Here is a 22,947-nt window from a genome sequence, read left to right as displayed (position 1 = left end):
AATACAACCACCATGCATGATAAAAGCTCATGGAAAACTAGGATTAAAAAAGAGTTTTCTCAATTTGATGAAGCATATCTAAAAACAAAAATGAGATCCTATAAACAAAATGCATACCACACCAAGAACTTTTATTGTGACAGTATTGCAAGCCCTAGCTAGCACATAAAGGACAAGAAGAAGAAAACAGAAAGCTTAAAAATAAAAAAAATGAAGAACTAAAACTGCCCTATTGTGTCAATGGTGAAAAAGTTTACTTCGCTCTCAAAGAAACTATCAAAGTTTCCTAAAACTAATAAATGAGTTTGGCAAGGTCAAAAAATAAAATTGGCATATAGAAACTAAATTTATGTATACACGTAATTAATAGGTGGAAAGTGAAATAAAAAATGAAATAATACTATTTCAATCACTGGGCGGGGGGTGGAATACTTAGGTATGACTCTAACAAAGATGTAAAGAACCTATATGCTGAATCTTACAAAACGCTGCTGAAAGAAATCGAAGATCTAAATAAATCAACCGACATACCTTTTCCATAATTTGGAAGACTCAAAATAGTGAAGTTGTAAATTCTCCCCTAAATTGATAAACAGATTTAATGCAATCCCTTTCAAAATTCCAGCAAGATTTGTTTTATAAATACAGACCATCAGAAGCCACCCATGAAATGGTAGCCATTGAATGGGACGATGTGGTATTTGGGAATTCCCAGCAGCACCCTCGCTGATTTTGAGATGGCCCAAAACATGTGAACTCCCACCCAGCTCTGCCAAAAGATCCCACCCAGCACAGGAGATGGGGTGATCTGTTGAAGCCACATAGATAACACAGCCTCTCAGAGATGGGTGTGGTTTGCCAAGATGCCCAATCAACCTGTTTGTGGCAAGTCCCCTGCCATACCTGAAACCTTATCCCTGCCTTTGATGTACTCCTCTTAAGTAAACAACCAGAGCCATCTTCCAGTTGTCCAGCTCCAGCTCCTGTGTGGACTGGATCTATTAGGTGCTCCATCCCTTAAAACCTCTTTTTCTGATGCTGCCTCTTATTTCTTCACTAATTACTTCAGACTTTTATTTTCTCAGGTGGATTATCCCCTTCTGAGCAGAAAAAAATTACCCTGGGGAGGTGCTGGTTGCCTCATGATAATAGATTATTCCAAAATTTATGTGGAAAGGCAAAGGAAATAGAAGAGCTAAAATAATTCTGGGGGGAAAATAGTAAGTTAAGAGGAATCACTCTTGCAAATTTCAAGTTGCAATGATCAAACGTGTGTGATATTAGCCGAGAGGCAGATATGCCAGTCAGTATGGAAAATTATTGTTTTAAAAATATAAAATCCTTTGAATAAAAGATAGGGCTTGGGATGTGGCTCAGTGGTTGAGTGTCCCTGAGTTCAATCCCTAGTTCAAACCTCCCCTGAAAAAAAGATAGTCTTCTTATCCAATGTTGATGAACCATCTGAATATTCAGAAGCAAAAATAAAATAAAATAAACCTCAACCTAAATCTCCCTCCTCTTTCATTTTGGATCTGGAATGCCCATCAAAAGGTCATGGAAAACTAGGATTAAAAAAAACAGGATCCCCAATGCAGCAAGGTTCTGAGGTAGAGCTTTTAGATGGTGATTAGAGCTGTAATCTCATCAGTTGGTTAATCCATTCGATGGATTAAAAATTTGAATGGGTTACTGGGTGGCAATTGTAGGCAGGTTGGCTGTGGCTGGAGGATATAGTCACTGGGGGCGTGGCCTTGGGGATTAAATCTGCCCCCTTCCTGTCTCTGCTTCTGAGCTATCATGAGCTGAGCATCTTTCCTCTACTAAACTCTTCTGTGATGTTTGGCCTCACCGTGGGCCTGAACAATGGAGTTGACTGGCCATGGACTGAGACCTTTGAAACCACCAGCCCAAATAAAATTTCCTCCTCTCTATTGTTCTTTTCAGGTATTTTGGTCACATTGACAAAAAACTGACTCACATCTACTAAAATGGATTTGATATTTGCATGTGAAATTATTGTAAAAACTACAAAACCGCTTGTAGAAGAGAAAAATTTTAGGACCTAAGACTTGAAAAGACTTAGATGTGACACCAGAAACACAGTCCATAAAAGAATAAAAAAAAAATGATATGTTCAGCTTCATCAAAATAAAATCTTTTGTTCTCTGAGAGACTTTATAGAGAAATGAAAAGACAAGCTGCAGATGACAAAACAATAGCAAAATCATATCTGACAAGGAACTTGTATCTAGACTATACAAAGAACTCTCAGCAGCAAAACACAAATAAACAATTAAATTAGAAAACTGGCAAAAGACAGAGATATTTTCCATGTAAAAGGATGTAAGGATTATACATAAGCACATGAAAAGATATCCAAGATCATTAGACACCAGGAAAATGTAAATTAAAAACACAATAAGATATTACCACATGCCTATCAGAATGACTAAAATTAAAAAAAATGTTAATGGTAAATATTCAGAGAATTGGGTATCACATGCATAGCAGCTGGAATATAAAATGGTACAGCCACTCTAAAATATAGTTTGGTGGTTTCTTAAAATCTAAACATACCAAATGACAGTAATTTTACTCCCAAACTTTTATGACAACAACAAAAAAAATGAAAACAAATCAATACAAAAACATCTGCACATAAATGTTCTTAGCATCTTTATTTGTAATAGCTCCAAACTGGGGGCAATCAAAATGCCATTCATTGGGTAAATTGTTAAACAATTTGTCATACAACCATATCATGGAGTAGTTTTCAACAGCAAAAGACAGTGAACTATTGATACATACAACAAAGTGGATTGATCTCAAGGGAATTATGCCGATATTAAAAAAGCCAACATTAAAATGTCACCTACTATATGATTCAATTTGTGTAGTGCTCTTGAAATGACAAAAATTACAGAAATGTAGAACATATTGGTGATTGCAGGATTTGGGGATGAAGGGAGGGAGGAAATGACTGTGAACCTAAAGGGTAGGATGCGGAAAACTTTTTTTGTATTGATGGATTAGTCCTATACTTGGCTTGCAATGGTGGTTGGTTTTACAGTTTTACACAAGTGATGAACTAGCATAGAATTAAGTGCACGCATCATAGCAATGCCAAAATTTCTTGATTTTGATATTGTATTCTAACTATTTATGATGTAACCATTGAAGAAATCTTAATAAAGCATACATGACACTTCTCTGTACTATATTTTTACAGTTTCTGGCAAATACACTATTATTTCAAAATAAAAAGATAAAAAGAAAGTTTGTTTAAATATGAACAGAGCTTAGTGACATGTGATAGCTCATGGATTATTGATTAGTTTTTCAAAATCTTATTGTCATTTCCTATTTTTAAAGTAGGCCTGTATGACTTTCATAGTCAGAAGAAAATACATTCAAATAGAATAAAAATTAGTCTAAATTCTTTTTTGAAGGTTCAAAGCTAAAAGTAAAAGGTATAATGGTACCCAGCAACAGCAGAGTTTGAGATGTAACTTTTATGCAAAATTACATCTGAAAAGTATCTTAAGCACAGTGGCTTTTAGAATTTTCTCAGATTACTATTCTCCTTTCTACCTATTTATCTAAGAGGTAATAAAACCACATACTCCTAAAATACCTTTCAAAAAATATAAGCTAAAGCTCTATATTTGCATTCCCTATATATGTAAATGTTAGCCCAGAAATATGATATATCTTTTTTTATTTTTTGATACTGAGGATTGAACTCAGGGGCACTTAACCACTGAGCCACATCCCCAGCCCTATTTTGTATTTTATTTAGAGACAGGGACTCACTGAGTTGTTCAGCCAGTTGCTTTTGCTGAGGCTGGCTTTGAACTCCCTATCCTCCTACCTCAGCCTTCCTAGCCACTGGGATTACAGGCACATGCCACCTCACCCAGTCAGTGATATGACATTTCTAAAACCAAATTTCTCTTAAATTATCCTAATCCTATGATATCACCAAATTAAATAGCCCTTAAATCAGATATGTGGATCAAGTCTAAAATCAAGGAGATCCACACTAAATACCATGGATAGATGTACTTTAGGTACCTGAAATGACTTTTTACACATTATTTTTATTTTTTACATTTTTTACTTTCCCACCCATTCTTCTTTAGATTGATAAATCTCTGTCTTAAATTTTGTCACTCTCTATTATCTCCCGGGAGAAATACCAGATTCCTAAACAAGTCTTACCATGCATTCAGGTTTCAGTCCCAATCTCCTTCTCATTAGAGGGTCGTCTGTCAGTTTCTACCATTCTACCTGTACCCATATTTTACAATCACACTTGTTGACAGACTTACTTAGATTTCTGAGCCTCAGATAAAGCATACCGTGTAGCACTGAAAAAAAAATTGCTCATATTTCCAAATGTAGAAAAATGTTTGTGCAAACTTCTTGTATTGGTATGCTTGGGAAAAAGGGTTTCCTCTAGTGAGAAAAAAATGTATGTACTGATTCAGTGTCTTCTTGGAAAGAAATGTTATCTCAGTTAGTTTGTCTGTGTCAGCACTGACTCCATATTTTGTTTAGTCCAGCCTCAAGCATCATGGACAATGAGTGCATCAAACACAAAAATATGGTGGGATGTTGGGATTCTTTTGAAAAGACTCAAGCTTGCTTTTAGCTTCAAGGAATGAAAACAAATTTCAATCACCAGAGCCCAGTCTTTCTCTAAAGTTATTAGTAAATGTAACCGTAGAACTATGAATTCCCCATAGCTATGTCTCCTCTCATGTGGAATAAGTAGCTTTTTGGAAATTACATTACAATAAGGGCAAATGGAGCTAATGATGATGTTGTTACCCAGTGTTTATTCTGCAAGTACCTCCAAAGCTCCCCCAAACACATTTCACTATTGCCACTTTTAGCCTGAGGGCCAACAGAAATACACACGTTCCATTTAATGTCTATATGTTTTTACCTTTCAATGAGAATGAAAAAGTCCAAATTGTCCTTAGCTTCGTATGGCAATGGCATCTTTTTTCCTTTAGAAACTGAGCTGTGTATCTCAATACTGCCAATCCCAGCTGTATCACAATCTGTTACACTATTTCATATCACACAGCCAGAATATCCTTACGTTGTACTGCCACCATCATTGAAGGGACATGAAAATTGAATTTTTGGATTATCTTGTAGAGGAAGAATTCATTTTTAAAATTTTTTATTAATGGCAAGTAGCAACTAGAAGTTTAGATGCCATCAGTTAACTAATTTTGAAAAAGGGATAATATTTTATTAAAGTTATTCAATTTTCCCCAGATAAATCCATTGGATCTCTCCTACCAACTGTGAGACTTTACATCAACCATTTATTCAGCAGGAACAGACTTTCCTCTTTCTTAGGGACATTCCTCTATGCCCATCCTCATCTGGAGAAGGAACTGAATTCTGGGAATGAAGATATGCTTGGTATACACTTGCTAATGGCATAGCAAAATTAGGCTGGAAAAAGGCACACTGACATACGCTGCTTCATTTCCTGATGAGAAAGTCTTACGAATATCAATGATTAAGAAGCATGCCATTGAGTGGTATTGTAAAATAAAAGTTTTGGGACTTTCTAGAAAAATTAAATTTTTTTAAGAAACTTCATCATTAGTTACAAATGGAACTTTGTTTGCAAGAAATATTGTACACAATTATGTTTACCAACACAGCTGAGGCATGAAATAGAAGATATTTGTAAATTTGGGGAATCAGACTTCTTTTAACTTATTTGGCTTTGATTCTCTCCTTCTAAAATTAGTCCAGTGATAATACTAGAAGGGAGTGAAGATTTATTATACTCACTGATTACTTTTTATAGTGCCAGTTGGCACTGGAAAGAAATAGTTATTTTTTTAAAATAAATGTTCAGTTACTTTGGATTGTAGAACTACACTTGAGGGAAACATCATGTGATATTACAATCTTTTCCTATTAGGTTTTACTTTTAGAGAAATCTTAGGGGTTTAAAATTCGAAAATAGTTTCAGCTCCCAGTTATTGCATGAAAGTCTAGAGACAAATTGTTGCTATTGAAATTAATAAATAACTAAGTAGCTTAGATACAAACACACGCCATGATGTCTGCAACTTCAGAGAAATGACAGATGAAGCAAATTGTAGAAACCACCACTAGACAGGGAAAAGACTAGCAGATAAGGTCATAGGTTGTCATTGGAGTAATGTGATTAGACTCCCAGTTCTGACACTTGTTAACTGTGTCTTGAGCATTTACCTTTCCAGTCTGTTTGCTCATCAATAATAAAATAGTAATGATAGAAGTCCTTTTATTATTACAGATGTTTTGAACAGTAAATGATAAAATAATAGTTCATAATAAATCCTCAATAAATGTTAGCCATGATTTTTGTTTACTACTATGATTATTGTTCTTTATTATATAAACTCATTTTTTTTTCAAATTTTCATTTACTTATTTAAAAAAGCTTTAGAGCTAGATGTAAACTACACAGATTTCTAGCTTTCAGTATATCAAAAATGTTAAAGTTAAACATAATTAATAAGAAGTATCTTAATGAAATAAAGCACTCCATTTTAATTTTAAAGACCATTTTGCCATTTGTGACAACAAAGATGAACCTGAAGGTCTTAATCAGTGAAATAAGTCAGACACAGAAAGACAACTACTATATGATTTCAGTTATCTGTAGAATCTAAAAAAGTGAAAACTTGGAAGCTGAGATAACCCTGGTTGGCAGAGGGTATAAGGAGGCAAAAATGGGGAGTTGTCTGTCAAAATTCTAGTCACAAGATGAACAAATTTTGAGGATTTAATGTATAGTGTGGATGTTGATGGGTGCATTAGTTAACTTGATTGTGTTCATTATTGCACAATGTATATATGTCAAATCATCAAAATATATGACTTAAATATATATTACCTTTATTTGACAATTATTTAACACTATTTTTTCCCAATGTAATTTGTATTAATCGGATAGTCAAAGTATTTTACTCCAAATGGCAGACATCAGTTATGGGTATAAATAGCCCAGGGTTGGATGTATGCCTACAGTTATGGCTCAACATTAAAGTTTCCTCTGTTTTGTCTGTCCAGCTGAAGATTTAGAAAATACTTAGCAAAGGATCACTCTCTCTAATAAACTATGAAAACCTAGGGCCAGAAGTTCAAGGGGGATGAGATCTAGCGTGGGTCATTCAGAATATAGGTTCATCAGGAATCAGATAGATTCAAGGTCTGGTCCTTACTCAATCAGTGCCATGGCTTTGGGAAGTTCCTTATCCTCTCAACGTTTAGCTTTGTTACTTGTACAATGACTTATTGATAGTATGTACTTTAGAAGATGGTTAAAATATTAAATGAACCAATGCATCTAAAATACTTAGCAGAAAGTCTAATATCTTTCAAGTGATCGAAAAATGTTAATTATCACTTTTAAGATTTTAGTACCTTTGTTGATATTCTGGCTAGATGGTTGTAATCACTTTCGTTATTGCTCACAATAATGCTGGTGGGGTCATCAGTTTAACCTCCCTGAGCCTCAATCAGGACCATCTATTATTTCTGCTATCCATAGGGCTGGCTACAAGATAAAGTCGGTTGGGAGAGAAAGAAGGTTCTGTGTGAAAGGAATAACTGAAAAACAACCTGAGGAGGATGATTTGATGAGAGAAATTGGAAATACCATTTTAATCAATGGATGAAATATTTGACTGCCTGTTAGCACTGTTAGTTGAATTTTGGGTTTTCAATTAAAGAAAAATATCCTACTCCTTTAGAGATAATCAATTCTTAATTTTATGTTTTAGTGTTACACTACAATGGTTTTATGGCTTCTAATGGACTTCACTTATATATATATATTTTAAAGCAAGAACTTTGCTGTTTTAAAAGTTAAATCCCTAAGAAATTCTTTAATATTTCTAATTTTTCTAATATTACATTGCCAGATTTTGAGAAGTAGGAAAATTAGAACTACCTTGTTTCTATACGAGTAAAACATCTTCAGGGGAATTTTTCTTAGAACAATACATGGACATGCTGTTCTAGTAGGGCACAAATTACATTGTAGAGCTGATCTTAAAACATGAAACCATAAAGCAAAACTGGCCCTGGTTAATCAAAGGCCTTTGGGCTTTAAGGGTTCATGGAAATAGCATTTTTGAATTGAGGCGCTGACTTAGGTAATTTTAAGGATTTAAGTACCATGCACCATGGTTAATGACCATTTCCTACCACTGCAACTGTAGCTGGGAAAACAACAGCAATAATGACCACATTAAGTATAATGTAATGATGAGACAAACAGAATGTGGTTACTGAAATACCAAGTTTTTTCTGCTAATTGCCATCTCTCTACCCCACTCCTCAATGATCAAGCTCTCAATCGTCTGTGTGAATTCAACTGTTCACTCTAACAGTGCATAATGGGACAGACTCAAGGCAAAGATTGTTTTTCAGTATGACCCCTTTTTGCTTCCTTTTCACAATGATTCTCAGACATTATTATTATTTGTGGGTATTAAAATTCTGAAAATGTGTTATCTTTAATTTTTTTTCTTTTTAGTTGTAGTTGGACACAATACCTTTATTTTATTTCTTTATTTTTTTAAGACAGAGAGAGAGAGAGAGAGGATTTTAATATTTATTTATTTATTTTTTTAGCTTTCGGTGGACACAACATCTTTGTTTGTATGTGGTGCTGAGAATCAAACTCAGGCGGCACGCATGCCAGGCGAGCGCGCTACCGCTTGAGCCACATCCCCAGCCCAATTTCTTTATTTTTATGTGGTATCAAGGATTGAACTCAGTGCCTCACACATGCTGGGCAAGTGCTCTACCACTGAGCCACAATCCTGTCCCAGAAAATGTATTATCTTTACAGGAAAATGTAGGAAGTACTATTGAAATTATAGACAAAATTTTAGTAATAAAATAATAGTAAAAAATATATTGTATTTTCAGGAGTTGAACCATGTGGTAACACTGCAAAGTCACAAAATTAAACTTTTACTCAAAGGGAGGCTGTGAATTCATAATCAGATACTATATACTTATTCTCAGATAGCTTTAGCCACTTGCGTCATTTTCACAGTTTGTGGATACTGGAATCTTTGTGTACTTACTGGATGGAGCTTTCAATTCGGGTGATAGTAAGGAAAGCAGCAAGGTTTGCTGTGTATGATGAGATGACAATCAAAGCAAATAGCCACCAAGCCCCCATCATCATTCGGGTAGCCAGGGTTGTATATGGAACCTCCCCACCTGTGGAAAGAAGCAAGAGATTAAAAGAGTCTCAACAAGTACTTATTGGGAATCTGAAATCAAGCACATTAAATACCAAGATACTTTCATGTAGTGAGAGACTTTTAACAACATATTTTCGTTGCTTTATATTTCATTCTTTTTTATGAGACTATGAGAGGCTCTGTCAAAAATAGGCATGATAAATATTCAATGTCCCATGGTTAAGTGCTACTTCCTCCTCCTCTCTGTTCAACTCTAGAATTAGTTACCTTCTTACTACAGTCATAGAGACACACTTTGTTTCCAGGGCTTGATCATTCACTCACGAGGTGATATCAACACAGCTATGTGTATAATTAATACAACTTTTCAGCTTTCCAATTCAATAGATATTAAACTGGTTTGGGGGTAAATTCTCTAGATCTTGGGATCATACATATGACCATTGGCTTCAGCATCATTACATTTGCTTTTTGTATTCCCAGTTGACTAACCATTCTTAAAATCTATTGCACAATGTTCATTTCCACTTTTCAAATGTTGGAAAGTCCTGGGGCTCAGTCCTTACACTGCTTCAGTGTTTGTTCACATTATCACTCTGTGTAACCTCAACAAGTTCCCCCAGTTCAGTAACATCCATGGTATTGAAACAACCTTTTAAGCCCCCCTGTTCTTGGAGCACTATAGCTAAAGGCCTACAGAATTCCTACTTGGATTTTAATGGGTATCTCAAACTCATCACATCTAAAACAGAACCCTTTTCATTTTCACTCCCAAATTAACTCCCCACCAATGCACTTCACATCATGCCAGGAAATAACATCATTACTCCTTTCTCAGACTAAATCTTAGGAATTTCCTTACACGTAACAGATTCTGTCATTCTTACCTTCAAATCATATCCCCAAACCTGTATCATCACTTCCACAATTAATGCCAAAAACTAAGCCAACATCTTGTTTTGATTGCACTATGGAATGGGTTATCTGACTCCCCATTTACATTCTAGAAAGTACCACTCTGACACTATAACCATGGTTTTCTTAAAAATTAAAAATTGTTGTAATTAGTTACACATGAGTGAGTATAGAATGCACTTTGATACATTGTACATACATGGAGTATAACTTCTCATTCTTCTGGCTATACATGAAGAAGAATCACACTGGCTGTGTAGTTGTATATGTACATAGGATAATAATGCTTGAAATCAAGCATTTATTCTACTATCCTTGCTTTCCCGATACCCACTGCCCTCCCCTTCACCCCCCTCTACCTAATCTAAAGCAACTCTATTCTTCTTTAGCATCCCTGCCCATTTTGAAGAGACAGTCTATACAATGGGAGAAAATCTTTACCACATGCACCTCAGATACAGCATTAATCTCCAGGATATATAAAGAACTTAAAAAAATGTAACACCAAAAAAAAAATAACCCAATCAATAAATGGGCTAAGGAACTGAACAGACACTTCACAGAAGAAATACAATTGATCAACAAATACAAGAAAAAAATGTTCAATATCACTAGCAATTAGAGGAATATAAATCAAAACTACTCTAACATTTCATTTCACTCCAGTTAGAGTGGTAATTTCAAGAATACAAACAACAATAAATGTTGGTGAGGATGAGACTCCTGAGACTACAAGTTATTGCAACCATTATGAAAAGCTGTATGGAGATTTCTCAGATAAGTTGGAATGAAACAACCATTTGACCCAGTTATCCCACTCCTTGACAAATATCCAAAAGAATTAAAATCAGCATACTATAGTGATAAAGCCACAACAATGTTCATAGCAGTTCAATTCACAATAGCTAAGCTATGTAACCAACATAGGTGCTCTTCAGAAGATGAATGGATAAAGAAAGTGTGGTACATATACACAATGGAATATTACTCAGTCTTAAATAAGAATGAAATTATAGCATTTGCTGGTAAATGGATGGAGCTGGAGAATATCTTGCTAAGTGAAATAAGCCAATACCCCCAAACAAAAGACAGAATGTTTTCTCTGATATACAGATGCTCATTTCCCTTAACTTTTTATAAATAATAATTCAATATATCTCATATATTTTATTTTTCTCCCTTATAATATAATACCTGATACAGGAACACTCCCTGACTCAAATTAAGTAGATAAATATTTGTTGAGTGAATATATGCTGTGTTACATGGTGAATTTTTTTCTCTCTAAAATTTGTGTCTTAAAACTCTGATCCCCAATGTGACAGTATTTGAAGGTATGGCTTTGAAGAATTAAAGTAAAATCAAGTGAAAAATGGGTCCCTATTCTGATATAACTGGTGTTCTTATGAGAAAAAAAAAACAACAAAACACCAGGCCTGTATTTTCACAGAGGAAAGGCTATATAAGGACAGAGCCAGAAGAAAACTATCTGTAAATCAAGTGTAGGGGCCTCAGGAGAAGCTAACTCTCTTGAACCAAAGTCACGTTCAGCTTCTTGGTCTGTGAGGAAATACATTTCTGTTAAATCACTGAATCTATGGGTATTTTGTTGTAGAAGCCCTATCAGACTCATACAGGCTAAACATAAAATATTAATAGGTCTTCTAAAATAAATTAGGCATATATTCACAGTAGAAATAAATCAGAGATATAATACTAACTTCCCTTCTTCCATCAGTATATTGAATGACTAAACAGGATACAATCAACTATAATATCAGACATCCTTTTATTCTATTCACTAGTTCTCACTATGTAATATCGCTACATCTTAAACATAACGTCAACACACCCTTTGGTCATATTTTGAGCTATTTTCCTAATGCAATGTACTCAGAACAGGCTAACCTCCGCTATATGGAATACATTTTCCAAGAGGGGCTATAATGCATTTTAGAAACTCTCTTCTTCAAAGCAAAATAAATTTTCAAACAACTTTTAAAAGATGAAAGCAAAAGAAAATATTTTTAAGTCCATATGGAGATTTTCTGAGCAAAATAACTAATTGAAAATAAAATAAAATATGAACAAGATATAGTTAAAAATGGAAAGAGCTGTATGTATAAGTAGAAGAATAAATTTATGACTGAAAAGGCTAGCTGGAGGTTTGCTTTCCTAAAGTCTTTATCCCTGATTAGTGTTGTTTTCACCAATGTGAAAGAATAGTTGTTCAGTGTCTTCATCAATGGTATATAATATATAAATTTGAAATTTCAAATATATCTGTAGAATCCAAAAAAGGGTATTTTACTTGATATATGCACCTAGAAATAAAATGTTAAAAGTAATGTAAGTCTTGACTTCTAACTCTTATAATGCTGGACTCGACAGTTCACAAAAAAACCCTTCTGCTACTGGCAACCAAGAAAAAAAAAAAGGAACATAGAAAAGCATTTGCAGGGTAAAGAAGCAATAAAAAAAATCAGAGGAACAAAATTTTGAGTGAGAATACAACTCAGGGCACCTTGTGTATGTGACTATTTTTCCCTAAGAAGCATATGCAAATTAAAAAAAAAGTAAAGAGACTGATAATCTAGCAATATCTTTTAAAAAAAAAGCCTTCAAAGTTAGGTGGTTATAAAAATTGGAATCCAGAGCTTGTCTAGACAATGGGCATGAGGAAAACCACAAAATACTCATATGTTTTGAAATTAATAAATACATAGCCCTTGCTATGGTTTGGATATAAGATTTCCCCCTTCAGTGCCTGCATTTATGCAGGAATTAGTGTTTGGAGGAGAAATGACTGGATTGTGAGAGCTATAAAGCCTGTCTAGTTTGCATGTCCTGGGAGGTAGCCATAGACAGGTGAGGTATAGCTGGAGGACGTGGGGTATTGGGGATGTACCCTGGAACCTTGTATGGTCCCTATGGCCTCTTCTCTCCTGATCTCTGCTTCCTTACTCTGCCACGAGCTAAGTACTTTTCTTCTACTGAATCCTTTCAACATGATAGCCTTCCTGCCTCATTTTGGGCCCAGAGCAATGGAGTCAGCCATCTATGGATTGAGACTTAGAAAACCATGAGCCCCAAACAGACTTTTCTTCCTCTAATTTGTTCTTGTTAGGTATTTTGGTCACAGCATCAAAAAGCAAACAAAAACAGCCATGGACTCAAGAAAAATTATAAAAGAAATTAAAAAAAAATTGAACTAGATCACAATAACAATACTCCATATTAAAATTCCACAAGTTTTGATAATTGATAGAATACAGATAAAATCGTATCAAGAAGGAAATTGATTACATGTAATGTATAAGCAAAGAAGATGAAAAAGAAATGAATTGTTCATGAATTTTAAAATGTTAAAAAATCTGCAAGTCCAACCTGAAGAAAATATAGGAGTAAAAATTATTAAAATAGACAAAAATATAATAGAGAAGAAAATTTGCCTTTTAAAAAACTACAAATTAGTATGAGGACTAATCAAGATAACATCAGAAAACACCTAAAAATACAATAGCAGAAATAGAAAGGGTACATTGTATAGGTATTATGGTGTTAGAAGGAGAACAAGAGAATCTTAAATACAATTTTATGTCAATAGATTTGAAAATAAAGATATGATTAAATTATTAGAAACATTTCTGCTGGAAGAAACAGAAAATTTGAAAGGTCTTATATCTTATGTATTGAATCCAGAATTAAAAATTACCCACCAGAAAATTAAAATCCAGAGGCATTACTGACAAAATCTACCAAAATATCTGGGAGATAATTAACTCTAACTTTGCTTAAACTCTTCCTGAGATTGGAAGAAAGCAAGACACTGTGCCATCCAATGTATAAAGAAAGAATGACTTTGATAATAAAACATGGCAAGGTCATCATAAGAAATAAATTACACATGATTGTTGATACAAAAGATAAATAAATTAATAAATTGAAAACTGAATAAACAAACAACCTGGTTGGGTTTTTTTGGTATGAAGGCAAGGTTAGTTTTGCATCCAAAAAATCAATTACTATCGAAGGAAGAAATTATATAAAAGAGAGAAAAATCATGTAAACCTTGTTTGATACTTAAAAGGCATACAAAAAGTTCAAATTCAGTATTACAACAAAACAAAAATGCAAAACAAACCTGGACATAATCCAGCAAATTAGAAACAACTAAAAAATCCTATCTTATTCTCACAGAATACTTTTAGAAAATCTATTAAACATATACATAGTTATCATAAAAATAAAACATTTTGATGGCCATAAAGGCTACAAGTTGTTACTACTTTTATTATTTGAATGTGCTAAACAAGAAATTTAAAAAGAACAGAAAAAGAAAAAAACAATAGAATGAAATGAGAATTAACACTTAGGACTTCCCACTGAAGGAGATAATTTTTATAATCCTTGTAACCAGAATTAGTACAAGTAGTTAAGTTTATTTCACTGAATTCACTATCATGAAATATTTCTGATGAACCTATTTGAAAAACGTTAAATTAAAAATTAATTATAATCAAATTAAATGGCTGCTGGTTATACCACATAAACCTTATATGACGAAATTTGAAGAGAATAAAAAACAAATTCCAAAATCAGTAAGTTCTCACTTTTCCATGGAACAGAATTAATATTAAAAAGCTAATCATATTTGTGTATACTAGAAAAAATACTTAAGTACTAAATTAAATATACATACAACTTGCAATAGCATTAAAATTATCAAATACCCAAGAGTATATCTGTATAGATATGTGAAAGACCTCTATGTGAAAAAAAGATTAAATAAATGAACAGATATATTATTCATTGATTAGAAGACTTAACAATGCAAACAAATTGATCTATAAATCCATTTAGTGAATTATCAGTTTCTACTGAAGAAAGAAATTGAAGAAGACATAAGAAGTTGAAATGACCTCCTATGTTCATGGATAGGCAATGACCATTATCAAAAGCAATATACAGATTCAATGTAATGCCCATGAAAATACAAATGACATTCTTCACACAATCAGATAAAACAATTCTAAAATTTATTTGGAAGAATAAAAAACCCAGAATAGCCAAAGCAATTCTGAATTACACAAGTAATACTGGAGGTATCACAATATCTGATTTCAAATTAAACCACACTTCTATAATAACAAAAACTATGGAGTACTGAGATTACCTGCTTGGTACTGGCACACAAAGAGACACAGACCAGCAGAATAGAAGACACGGAGACAAATCTACAGAGATACAGTGATATAAACATTGACTAAAGTGCCCAAAACAAACACTGGGGAAAATGACTGTTTTTTTAAAGAAATGGTGCTGAGAACTCTGGTTATCCATATTTAGAAGAATGAAACTAAATCCTTATTTCTCACTCTGCACATAGGTCAGCTCAAAATGGACCAAAAGCCTAGAAATCAGACGTGACACAAGAAGAAAACATTGGGTTAATACCCCAATATACAGAGAGAAGAAACGACTTTCTCAGTAGGAGCCCTGAAGCTCAGGAAATAATATCAAGAATTAATAAACAGAATAATGTCAAATTAAAAAGCTTCTGCACAGCAAAGGAAACAATGAAGAATGTGCAGAGAGGATCTAAAAGAGGGGAGAAAAATCTCTGCTAACAACTCTTCTGACAGAAGATTAATATGCAGAACACAATAAAGGACTCAAAAAACTTAACACCCTCCAAACAAAAAAACCCAATCAATAAATGGACAAATGAATTAAACAGGTACAACTCAAAAGGGAAAATACAAATAGCCAATGAATATATAAAAATTGTTCTGCTCAACTTTTTTTTTAGCAATTACTGAAATGCAAATCAAAACTTGCAATGAGATTTCATCTCACTCCAGTCAGAATAGAAACCGTGAAGAATAGAAACAATAATACATTCTAGAGAGTATATAGAGAAAAATGAACATTTTTTAACCTGTTGGTGGGATGGTAAATTAGTAAACTACTATGGAAATCAATAAGGAGGTTCCTTAGGAGAGTAGGGATGGAATCACCACATGATCTAGTTATTCTATTCCTTGGTATTTATTCCAAAGAACTAAAGTCAGTGTTTACAGTAATCCATGCATACCGACGTTGATAGCAGCCCAATTCACAGCCAAACTATGGAACCAGCCTAGTGTCTATCAGTGAATAAATGGATAAAGAAATGTGATAAATCCTCTGGAGTTTTGTTCAGCCATAAAAGGAGCATGATTTTATGTCATTTACAGGAAAATGGATGGAACTTGAGAATATTATGCTAAGCAAAATATGCCAAGCTCAGAAAGTCCAGTGTTGTGTGTTTTCTCTCATATGTGGAAACTTGAGAGGAAAAAGGAAAAGAAAGGTGGGGGGGGGGAATCTCATGAAAATACAAAAGGATATCAATAGAAGAAAGGGGGGAAAATGAAAGGGGGGAAAATGAAATATTGGGGAATAATATTTGCCAAATTATATTGTTACAGCACGTGCATGTACAGATATGGAACAATCAATCCCACCATTTTGTATAATTATAATACACCAATAAAAAATGTGGGGAAAATCCCCCAGAAATCCCAGGTGTTCCCCCACACCCCCTCTTGTGTGTGTGTGTGTGGGGGGGTGGGGGTGTGTGGGTGTGTGTGTGAGAATCTCAGTGTAAGTTTATGTTATATTGCAAAACACCACAAACAGTCAAGTAACTCTTCAAGAAGAAGAAAAAGTCTAGGTCTGGCTGCGTGTAGCTTTTCCAGTAATTAAGAAAGTTCATTATTTGGAAGGACAAACCAAATAAATCAATGAAAATTATCCACGCATACATAGGTTCTTGATTTACACTAGCTGGTACTGTAATGGGACACAGAGATGGAAGTCATTTAATTAAGTAGTACTAGGTCAATTCGTATGAGAAATAATTAAATTTGCCTCCTACCTCAAACATGAAAATCAATACCAAGTAGTTATAGATATAAAGGATAAACGAGTAAGCTTCTAGAAAAAAAATATGGGAGGATATATCCACAAATTTAAGTAGAAAAATATCTACTAAAGAGAGTACAAAAAGCATAAACACAAAAGAAAAATACCATAAATCAGACCATAATATTTTGTATTTCAAAAGACACTACAGAGTAAAAGGATAAGCAATGGTGGGAGATATTTATAATACATATATCAAATAAGAATTCATTAATATGTTTTAATAATGCCAATAAATCAATAAGAATAACACACCCAGTAAAGAAAAACGTGGGTGAGAGCCTTCAGAAAAGATAACCAAATTGTCACTAAAAGTATGAGATGGTTTTGGGCACAGTGGCACACACCTGTAATCCCAGCAGCTCGGGTGGCTGAGGCAGGAGGATCGAAAGTTGAAAGCCTGACTCAGCAACTTAGTGAGGCCCTGAGCAACTTAGTAAGACCCTGTCTCTAGATAAAAATAAAATATAAATGGGTCCAGAATGTGGCTGAGTGGTTGAGTACCCCTGGGTTCAATATCCCTGGTACCAAGACACACACACACACACACACACACACACACACACAGAGAGAGAGAGAGAGAGAGAGAAACCTCATTAGTTATTTAATGAAACAACACTTCACAGCTACCACAATGACTAAATAAAAGACAGACCATAGACAGATTATGTCATATGTTGACAGAGATAGGAACTAATGGAATATTGGTACTCTCTTAGAGGGATGGTAATTTTGTTCAATCACTTTGATAAATAATCTGGTAGCATATCTGGAAACTAATATCCACCTATCTTAAGACTTAGCACTTTCAGTATTAAGGCATGTGTGTAACAGATGAATACAGGAATGCTTATAGCACTAACATTCCTAATACCCCAAAATGAAAAAAACCTAAACATTATTTGAGAGGATAATGTATAGATGATGGTGTATTTCTCAAACTGGAATATTATATAGCAATGAAAATGATTAAATCTCATTTATATAGTACACCATGACTATATTTCACAAACATAAAAGAATTCTCACTGTATGACAATTGTTTAAAAATGGGTCATGTGAATAGTAGGGTAAACCCTTAGATGGGGTAAACCCTTAGATGGTTCCCCCTTTGGGGAGAGCAAATAATGGTGACGGAAAGGCAATGGGGGCTGAGTCACAGATAATGTTTTATATTTTCCTGGGTGGTGGTTCTACAGCTGGTCCATGGTAATTCACAAATTGTATTTAAGTTTTGTGCACTTTTTGTGTGTAACTATTTCACAGTGAAAAACTAAATAAATGAGGAAAGTAAGAGGTGAGAAAGTAAGGGTGATTTTAATAAAAAATAATTAGTTTCTTTGCTCTCTATCTTTTATTTGTCCTCATTTGAGGAAAACATTTTTTTTTTGTAGATTCTGAATGGTTAAAAAAAAGAATGGGCAAAATTATGATAATTTTAAAAAACCCACAATGTCATCTTCCTAAAGCATAACAAAAATTAGGCTGGTAATTCCTGACACTTTAGGATACACAAAGGTGTGACTCTAGAATTGGACATCTGCATTCCTTCCTATAACCCCCCTGCAGAAGTATCAGGAATTTATTTCCAAAGTATGTTGTAAAGAAAATCTTCTTGATATTGATGACCATTTTGATGTGACTGGTTTTTCACATCATACAAACATCAATCTTGTTACTGCATATATTATTTTACTTATAAAAGTTTTAAAGAAATAAAATAATGTTTAGCCCTCAGGCAAGATTGTGAAAGTTGGTAATTCTACCTGAGTCAGGCAAAAATTTGTTAATCTAAGTTTTATGCTGTATGATTTAGCACCCATGTTTGCCTGAATATGTAGAAGAGCAACTAATAGTTTGAGATTCTCCAATTTAGTCGTTTGGTAAATCAGTTTCTCACAAAGTTTATATTTAATAATCTGGTGCTATAGAATTCATGAGCTAGAGTTAATTTAAAAAGAAGAAAAATTGTACATTCCTGGTGACTGAATATATTGAAGTAGGCCCATCATTTGAAGTATCAATAAGTATTAAAATTTTTACACTTAAAGGATTCTGCTTGAGAAAAAAATCTAAGAAGGATATTATTGCAATTATGTGAAAGTCATTGACAGTATAAGCACATTCTACATTTAGGAATGGGAAGAATTCTACCTGTCACCATGGAAATGCTCAAAGTATGAGAATTGCTTTTATGGGCTCCGTGAAATTAATTTATAATCAAATGGAAAGACTGGTAGTGGCCAGATTTGAAAATGCTTTAAGTATTATAATTGCTTTTTGGGAAGGTGGAAGGTGATAAGTAGAGGAGGTAACATATGAGTGTGGCTTACTCTCAGCCACAGGTTGACAGGTTCACCATATTGAACTCAATCTTAAGCTCATTCTTAGGCTCTCATACACCATGCTTATCATCAGTACAAGAGATGGCTTTAGTTGATAGATAAGGATACCATAAAATTATATCATGTTCCCATTGAGAAAGTTGTTCCATTTACAGTCATCTCTCAGCATTTTTTTTTTAAAAAAATCACAGCAAGAACAAGGCCTTCGTTCTTAGCATAAAGAATAATATGTGATAATTAGTCTCCTTAAAACTTTGAATCTATTTTTACAAAGAGAAGGCAAAAATTCAAATTCCATTTGTCAGGCAATGGGAACTAATGAGTATTTAATAATATTGTTTCATTTACATTAAGCTTGCTTTAGAGTTGTTTTCTACTTAACACGATGGCACCGATTATATGATTTCAACAGTGACTATAACCCTTATTTAACAATGTCCTTAACCCTTCTGCAATCTCAGTTTCAAACATTCCACTGTTGTGTGCCAGCTGAGATCCACCTGAAATCTTTTGAGTTTCCTCCTTCCATCCCGTGTATGGTCCCACCAAGGTGTTAGATCCACTATCCACTTTCCACTGTCCCTCCACACCTTTCTTGACACATGTCCCCCTTAAAACTTTAAATCCAGTGACTTGAATACAACCTGTTGTGTTCATCCTCAAATTCCATGAAATCCTTTCAGAAAAGACCCAGATTGAGTTCAGTCCAACCCTGCCTACTCTGTGTGTGAACCATGGGTGCAGCCGGGTGGAGCTGTGGAATCGCATACAACTACATACACCATTTTAAGTCCCTGGCCACCAATCTCCAGTGGGGCCTCAGTGGGGCCTCTTGGTCCTAGTGCGGCTCTTTAGTAATTCTCTCCTGAACACTTATTTCAGTGTCTCTCTTCTGGAAACCTAAAACTCCTTCCCCATTCTCACATTTGGCTGTCATCATGAAAATCTATTTCATGTAGAAAATTAAAGCCGTTTGAAGGGACTGCCAGAGAAAAATCAGGCACAAAACAGGTTACAGTGTGGGTTTTCAGATAAGAAGAGACACGTGCTCCAACTTCCGAAAAGAAAATAATAGAAAAATAAACCTAAAGTAAATACATGGAGAACAGAAGGGAGATCCTCTGTTTGCACTTTGAAATTTAGTTTTAAATTTGAATTTGGAATGTGTAAATGTTTTATAAATTTTTTTTTTTAAAAAAAGCCTATGACATTTTAAAAAAAGCAAACTGAAAACAAACCGATCCAAATGAACATGGGAGTCTGTCAAATTATTGACATGATTAAACAAAGGAAAGAATTATTTCCGCTACTGAAGGCCACAGTTTTGGGGGGCCACCCTGTCATACAGCCACCCTTTTTAGATTCAGTAACTACAACTTTCACGGTTCCTTTGTCCTTAGTAGTGATCATAACCCTCCTCTGTAACTAATGGGTACTGCAACAGACCTTGTTACTTTCTCAAAACATCCCACATCATGTTAAGCAGTTCTCATAGGAAAGTATCCTTAATTTCCCAGACAGAATGTAGTACTTCCTGTTTGGTAGCTTCTATGGAAATAGAAACACAGAAATGGGATTCTGGTGTTGGATTGCTCCCACAAATGTGTAGTGCATTATTGATGGAAAAAGAGAACCCGGACGATGCATCGTCTGTGGTCACATTATGATTGTTCAAATAACCACCAGTGTTGACAGGTGGAATGCAAGGCTTGGGAAGCTAACTGCTGGGGCAATGATAGTCATTTTGAAGATTGTGGTTTCAGCTAAACCACTCTGAACCTCAGAGTGAATAGAGTGTGGAAAAGGAGAAACTGAAGGCAATGAATACCTAATTTAGAAATACAGTAAAATTTGTAGGTCTTGACAGCAGCTTGGAATGAGTCTGTTACTACTATAGTTTCAGTGTAGATATGGCTGAGGACCAGACTGAGGCTTGACTGCAAGTGTAGCACAGCAGTGTCACCAATTAATTTTTGGCCACATAAGCAAGGTCTGTCATGCTAAGGGAAGAGCAAGGAATTGGAAGAAATTCCTCTGAACCTTTTTGCTATTGCCAGCAACTTCTCAGCCTTTCTATAGGAATCCTTCTTCCCTGTGTAACTGGTTTTCAATGATGGGACCTGGGGAATCTTACAGTTCTCTTCTAGATTCACCCACATTTCACCTTTTTGCCTTCAGGTTACACGTTGGGTCTCAAAACAACTTCTTCATAGAAGTATAAAGCTCATTTATGAAATCTGTGCACCAATGGAGATAAAACAGAACGAGAGACTAGGACACACATATTATTGGGGTTGGTAATAACCTAAGCTCTGGAATTTAATGTGTTGGTTTATAATTCAGGGTGGTGATAGTAGTTTGTTAGATGGGGTGGATGGTCCAATAATGAAAGTATTTTAGAAGTAACTTATATACAACTTCTCTGGCAAACTTCAGAGAATCAGAGAAGTGGGAATGTTGGAGTAGATCTGTTCTGAAAAACCTGCTGACTCCTCTTAGGTAAGAGGGATCCTCCCTGCACAGAGACAAGAAATGCACGGAGGAGGCGAGTGCGAGCATTTCTCAGGAGTTCAGTGTGCTTGACTCTATGGGCCAGAGGACACGGAGGAATACAGCAATCAATTGGATTTTTTGATGTCAAAGTGAATGTAGTATCTTAGGCTGGCAGAGGCTAGGAGTAGACGCCTAATTATCAGAGACAAGGTAAAATTACCATAATAAACTCTGGCTATTCATGAATGGTAATTGGAGTGTATTGACCTTCAGAGATATATAGTAATAGCTTATTGATCACAAGGTCTCTAAAAATGAAATAAGTTCTTCTATCTACCTAACTTACTTTATTCATAACCTTCTAATAATAGGTTATAAACTGTTAAAATATCTCTTGATATGTCTGGACAAAACAATTCTGAATCTCAGGGCCGAAACTTAGACACGACTGCTGTGTGGGAATTTTCAGCTTCATATCTAATTCCCAGGACTCAGTTAGTTTATGGATTCAGAAGCCCAATATCAAAGAAAAACCCAGGTTAATATTTTCCATGTGTTCTTGATACTTTTCTTAAGCAATCTTTCATAGTAATAGCCATGCATGCCACACATATAATTTTGTATTTTATTCATTATATTTTTAATAGATGAAAAATATTTTCTCAGTCATAGGTATTATAACTTCTTAAAATATCTTTCTAGATTTTGGAAATCCAGAGATTTGTATCCCCATATATTACATTGCTATAAGCATATTCAAATGTGTAATTTAATAATATTTTGAATTTTTTGGTAGAATCCATGAAATGATTTGTTGAAACAAGAGTTTTTTATGTCCTTTATAAGTGATGATAAATTAAAGGCACGTTTCATAATAATATTTTTTTAATATATCATGGTATGTAATTCTATTTCTCTATTGTCAAACATGTGTCTCTCTAAGGTATTTATTGACTTTTTTGGTAATTTTGAATGAA

The 22,947-nt window shown here is 34.4% G+C and overlaps 1 protein-coding gene across 3 annotated transcripts in view; it reads right to left on the bottom strand.

Moving 5' to 3' along the window:
* The window catches only part of Grid2 (glutamate ionotropic receptor delta type subunit 2), a 1,404,794-nt gene that overhangs the window by 278,520 nt on the left and 1,103,327 nt on the right, over window positions 1–22,947 (bottom strand). For all 3 annotated transcript variants that reach the window (XM_077803456.1, XM_077803455.1, XM_077803457.1), the window contains one exon: window positions 9,126–9,264. In XM_077803456.1, coding sequence (XP_077659582.1) covers window positions 9,126–9,264 — 139 coding nt within the window. The remainder of the gene's footprint in view (window positions 1–9,125; window positions 9,265–22,947) is intronic.

Source organism: Urocitellus parryii, chromosome 10, assembly GCF_045843805.1.
Source record: "Urocitellus parryii isolate mUroPar1 chromosome 10, mUroPar1.hap1, whole genome shotgun sequence".
NCBI classification, from domain to species: Eukaryota; Metazoa; Chordata; class Mammalia; order Rodentia; family Sciuridae; genus Urocitellus; species Urocitellus parryii.
This window is presented reverse-complemented; position numbering and strand designations above follow the sequence as displayed.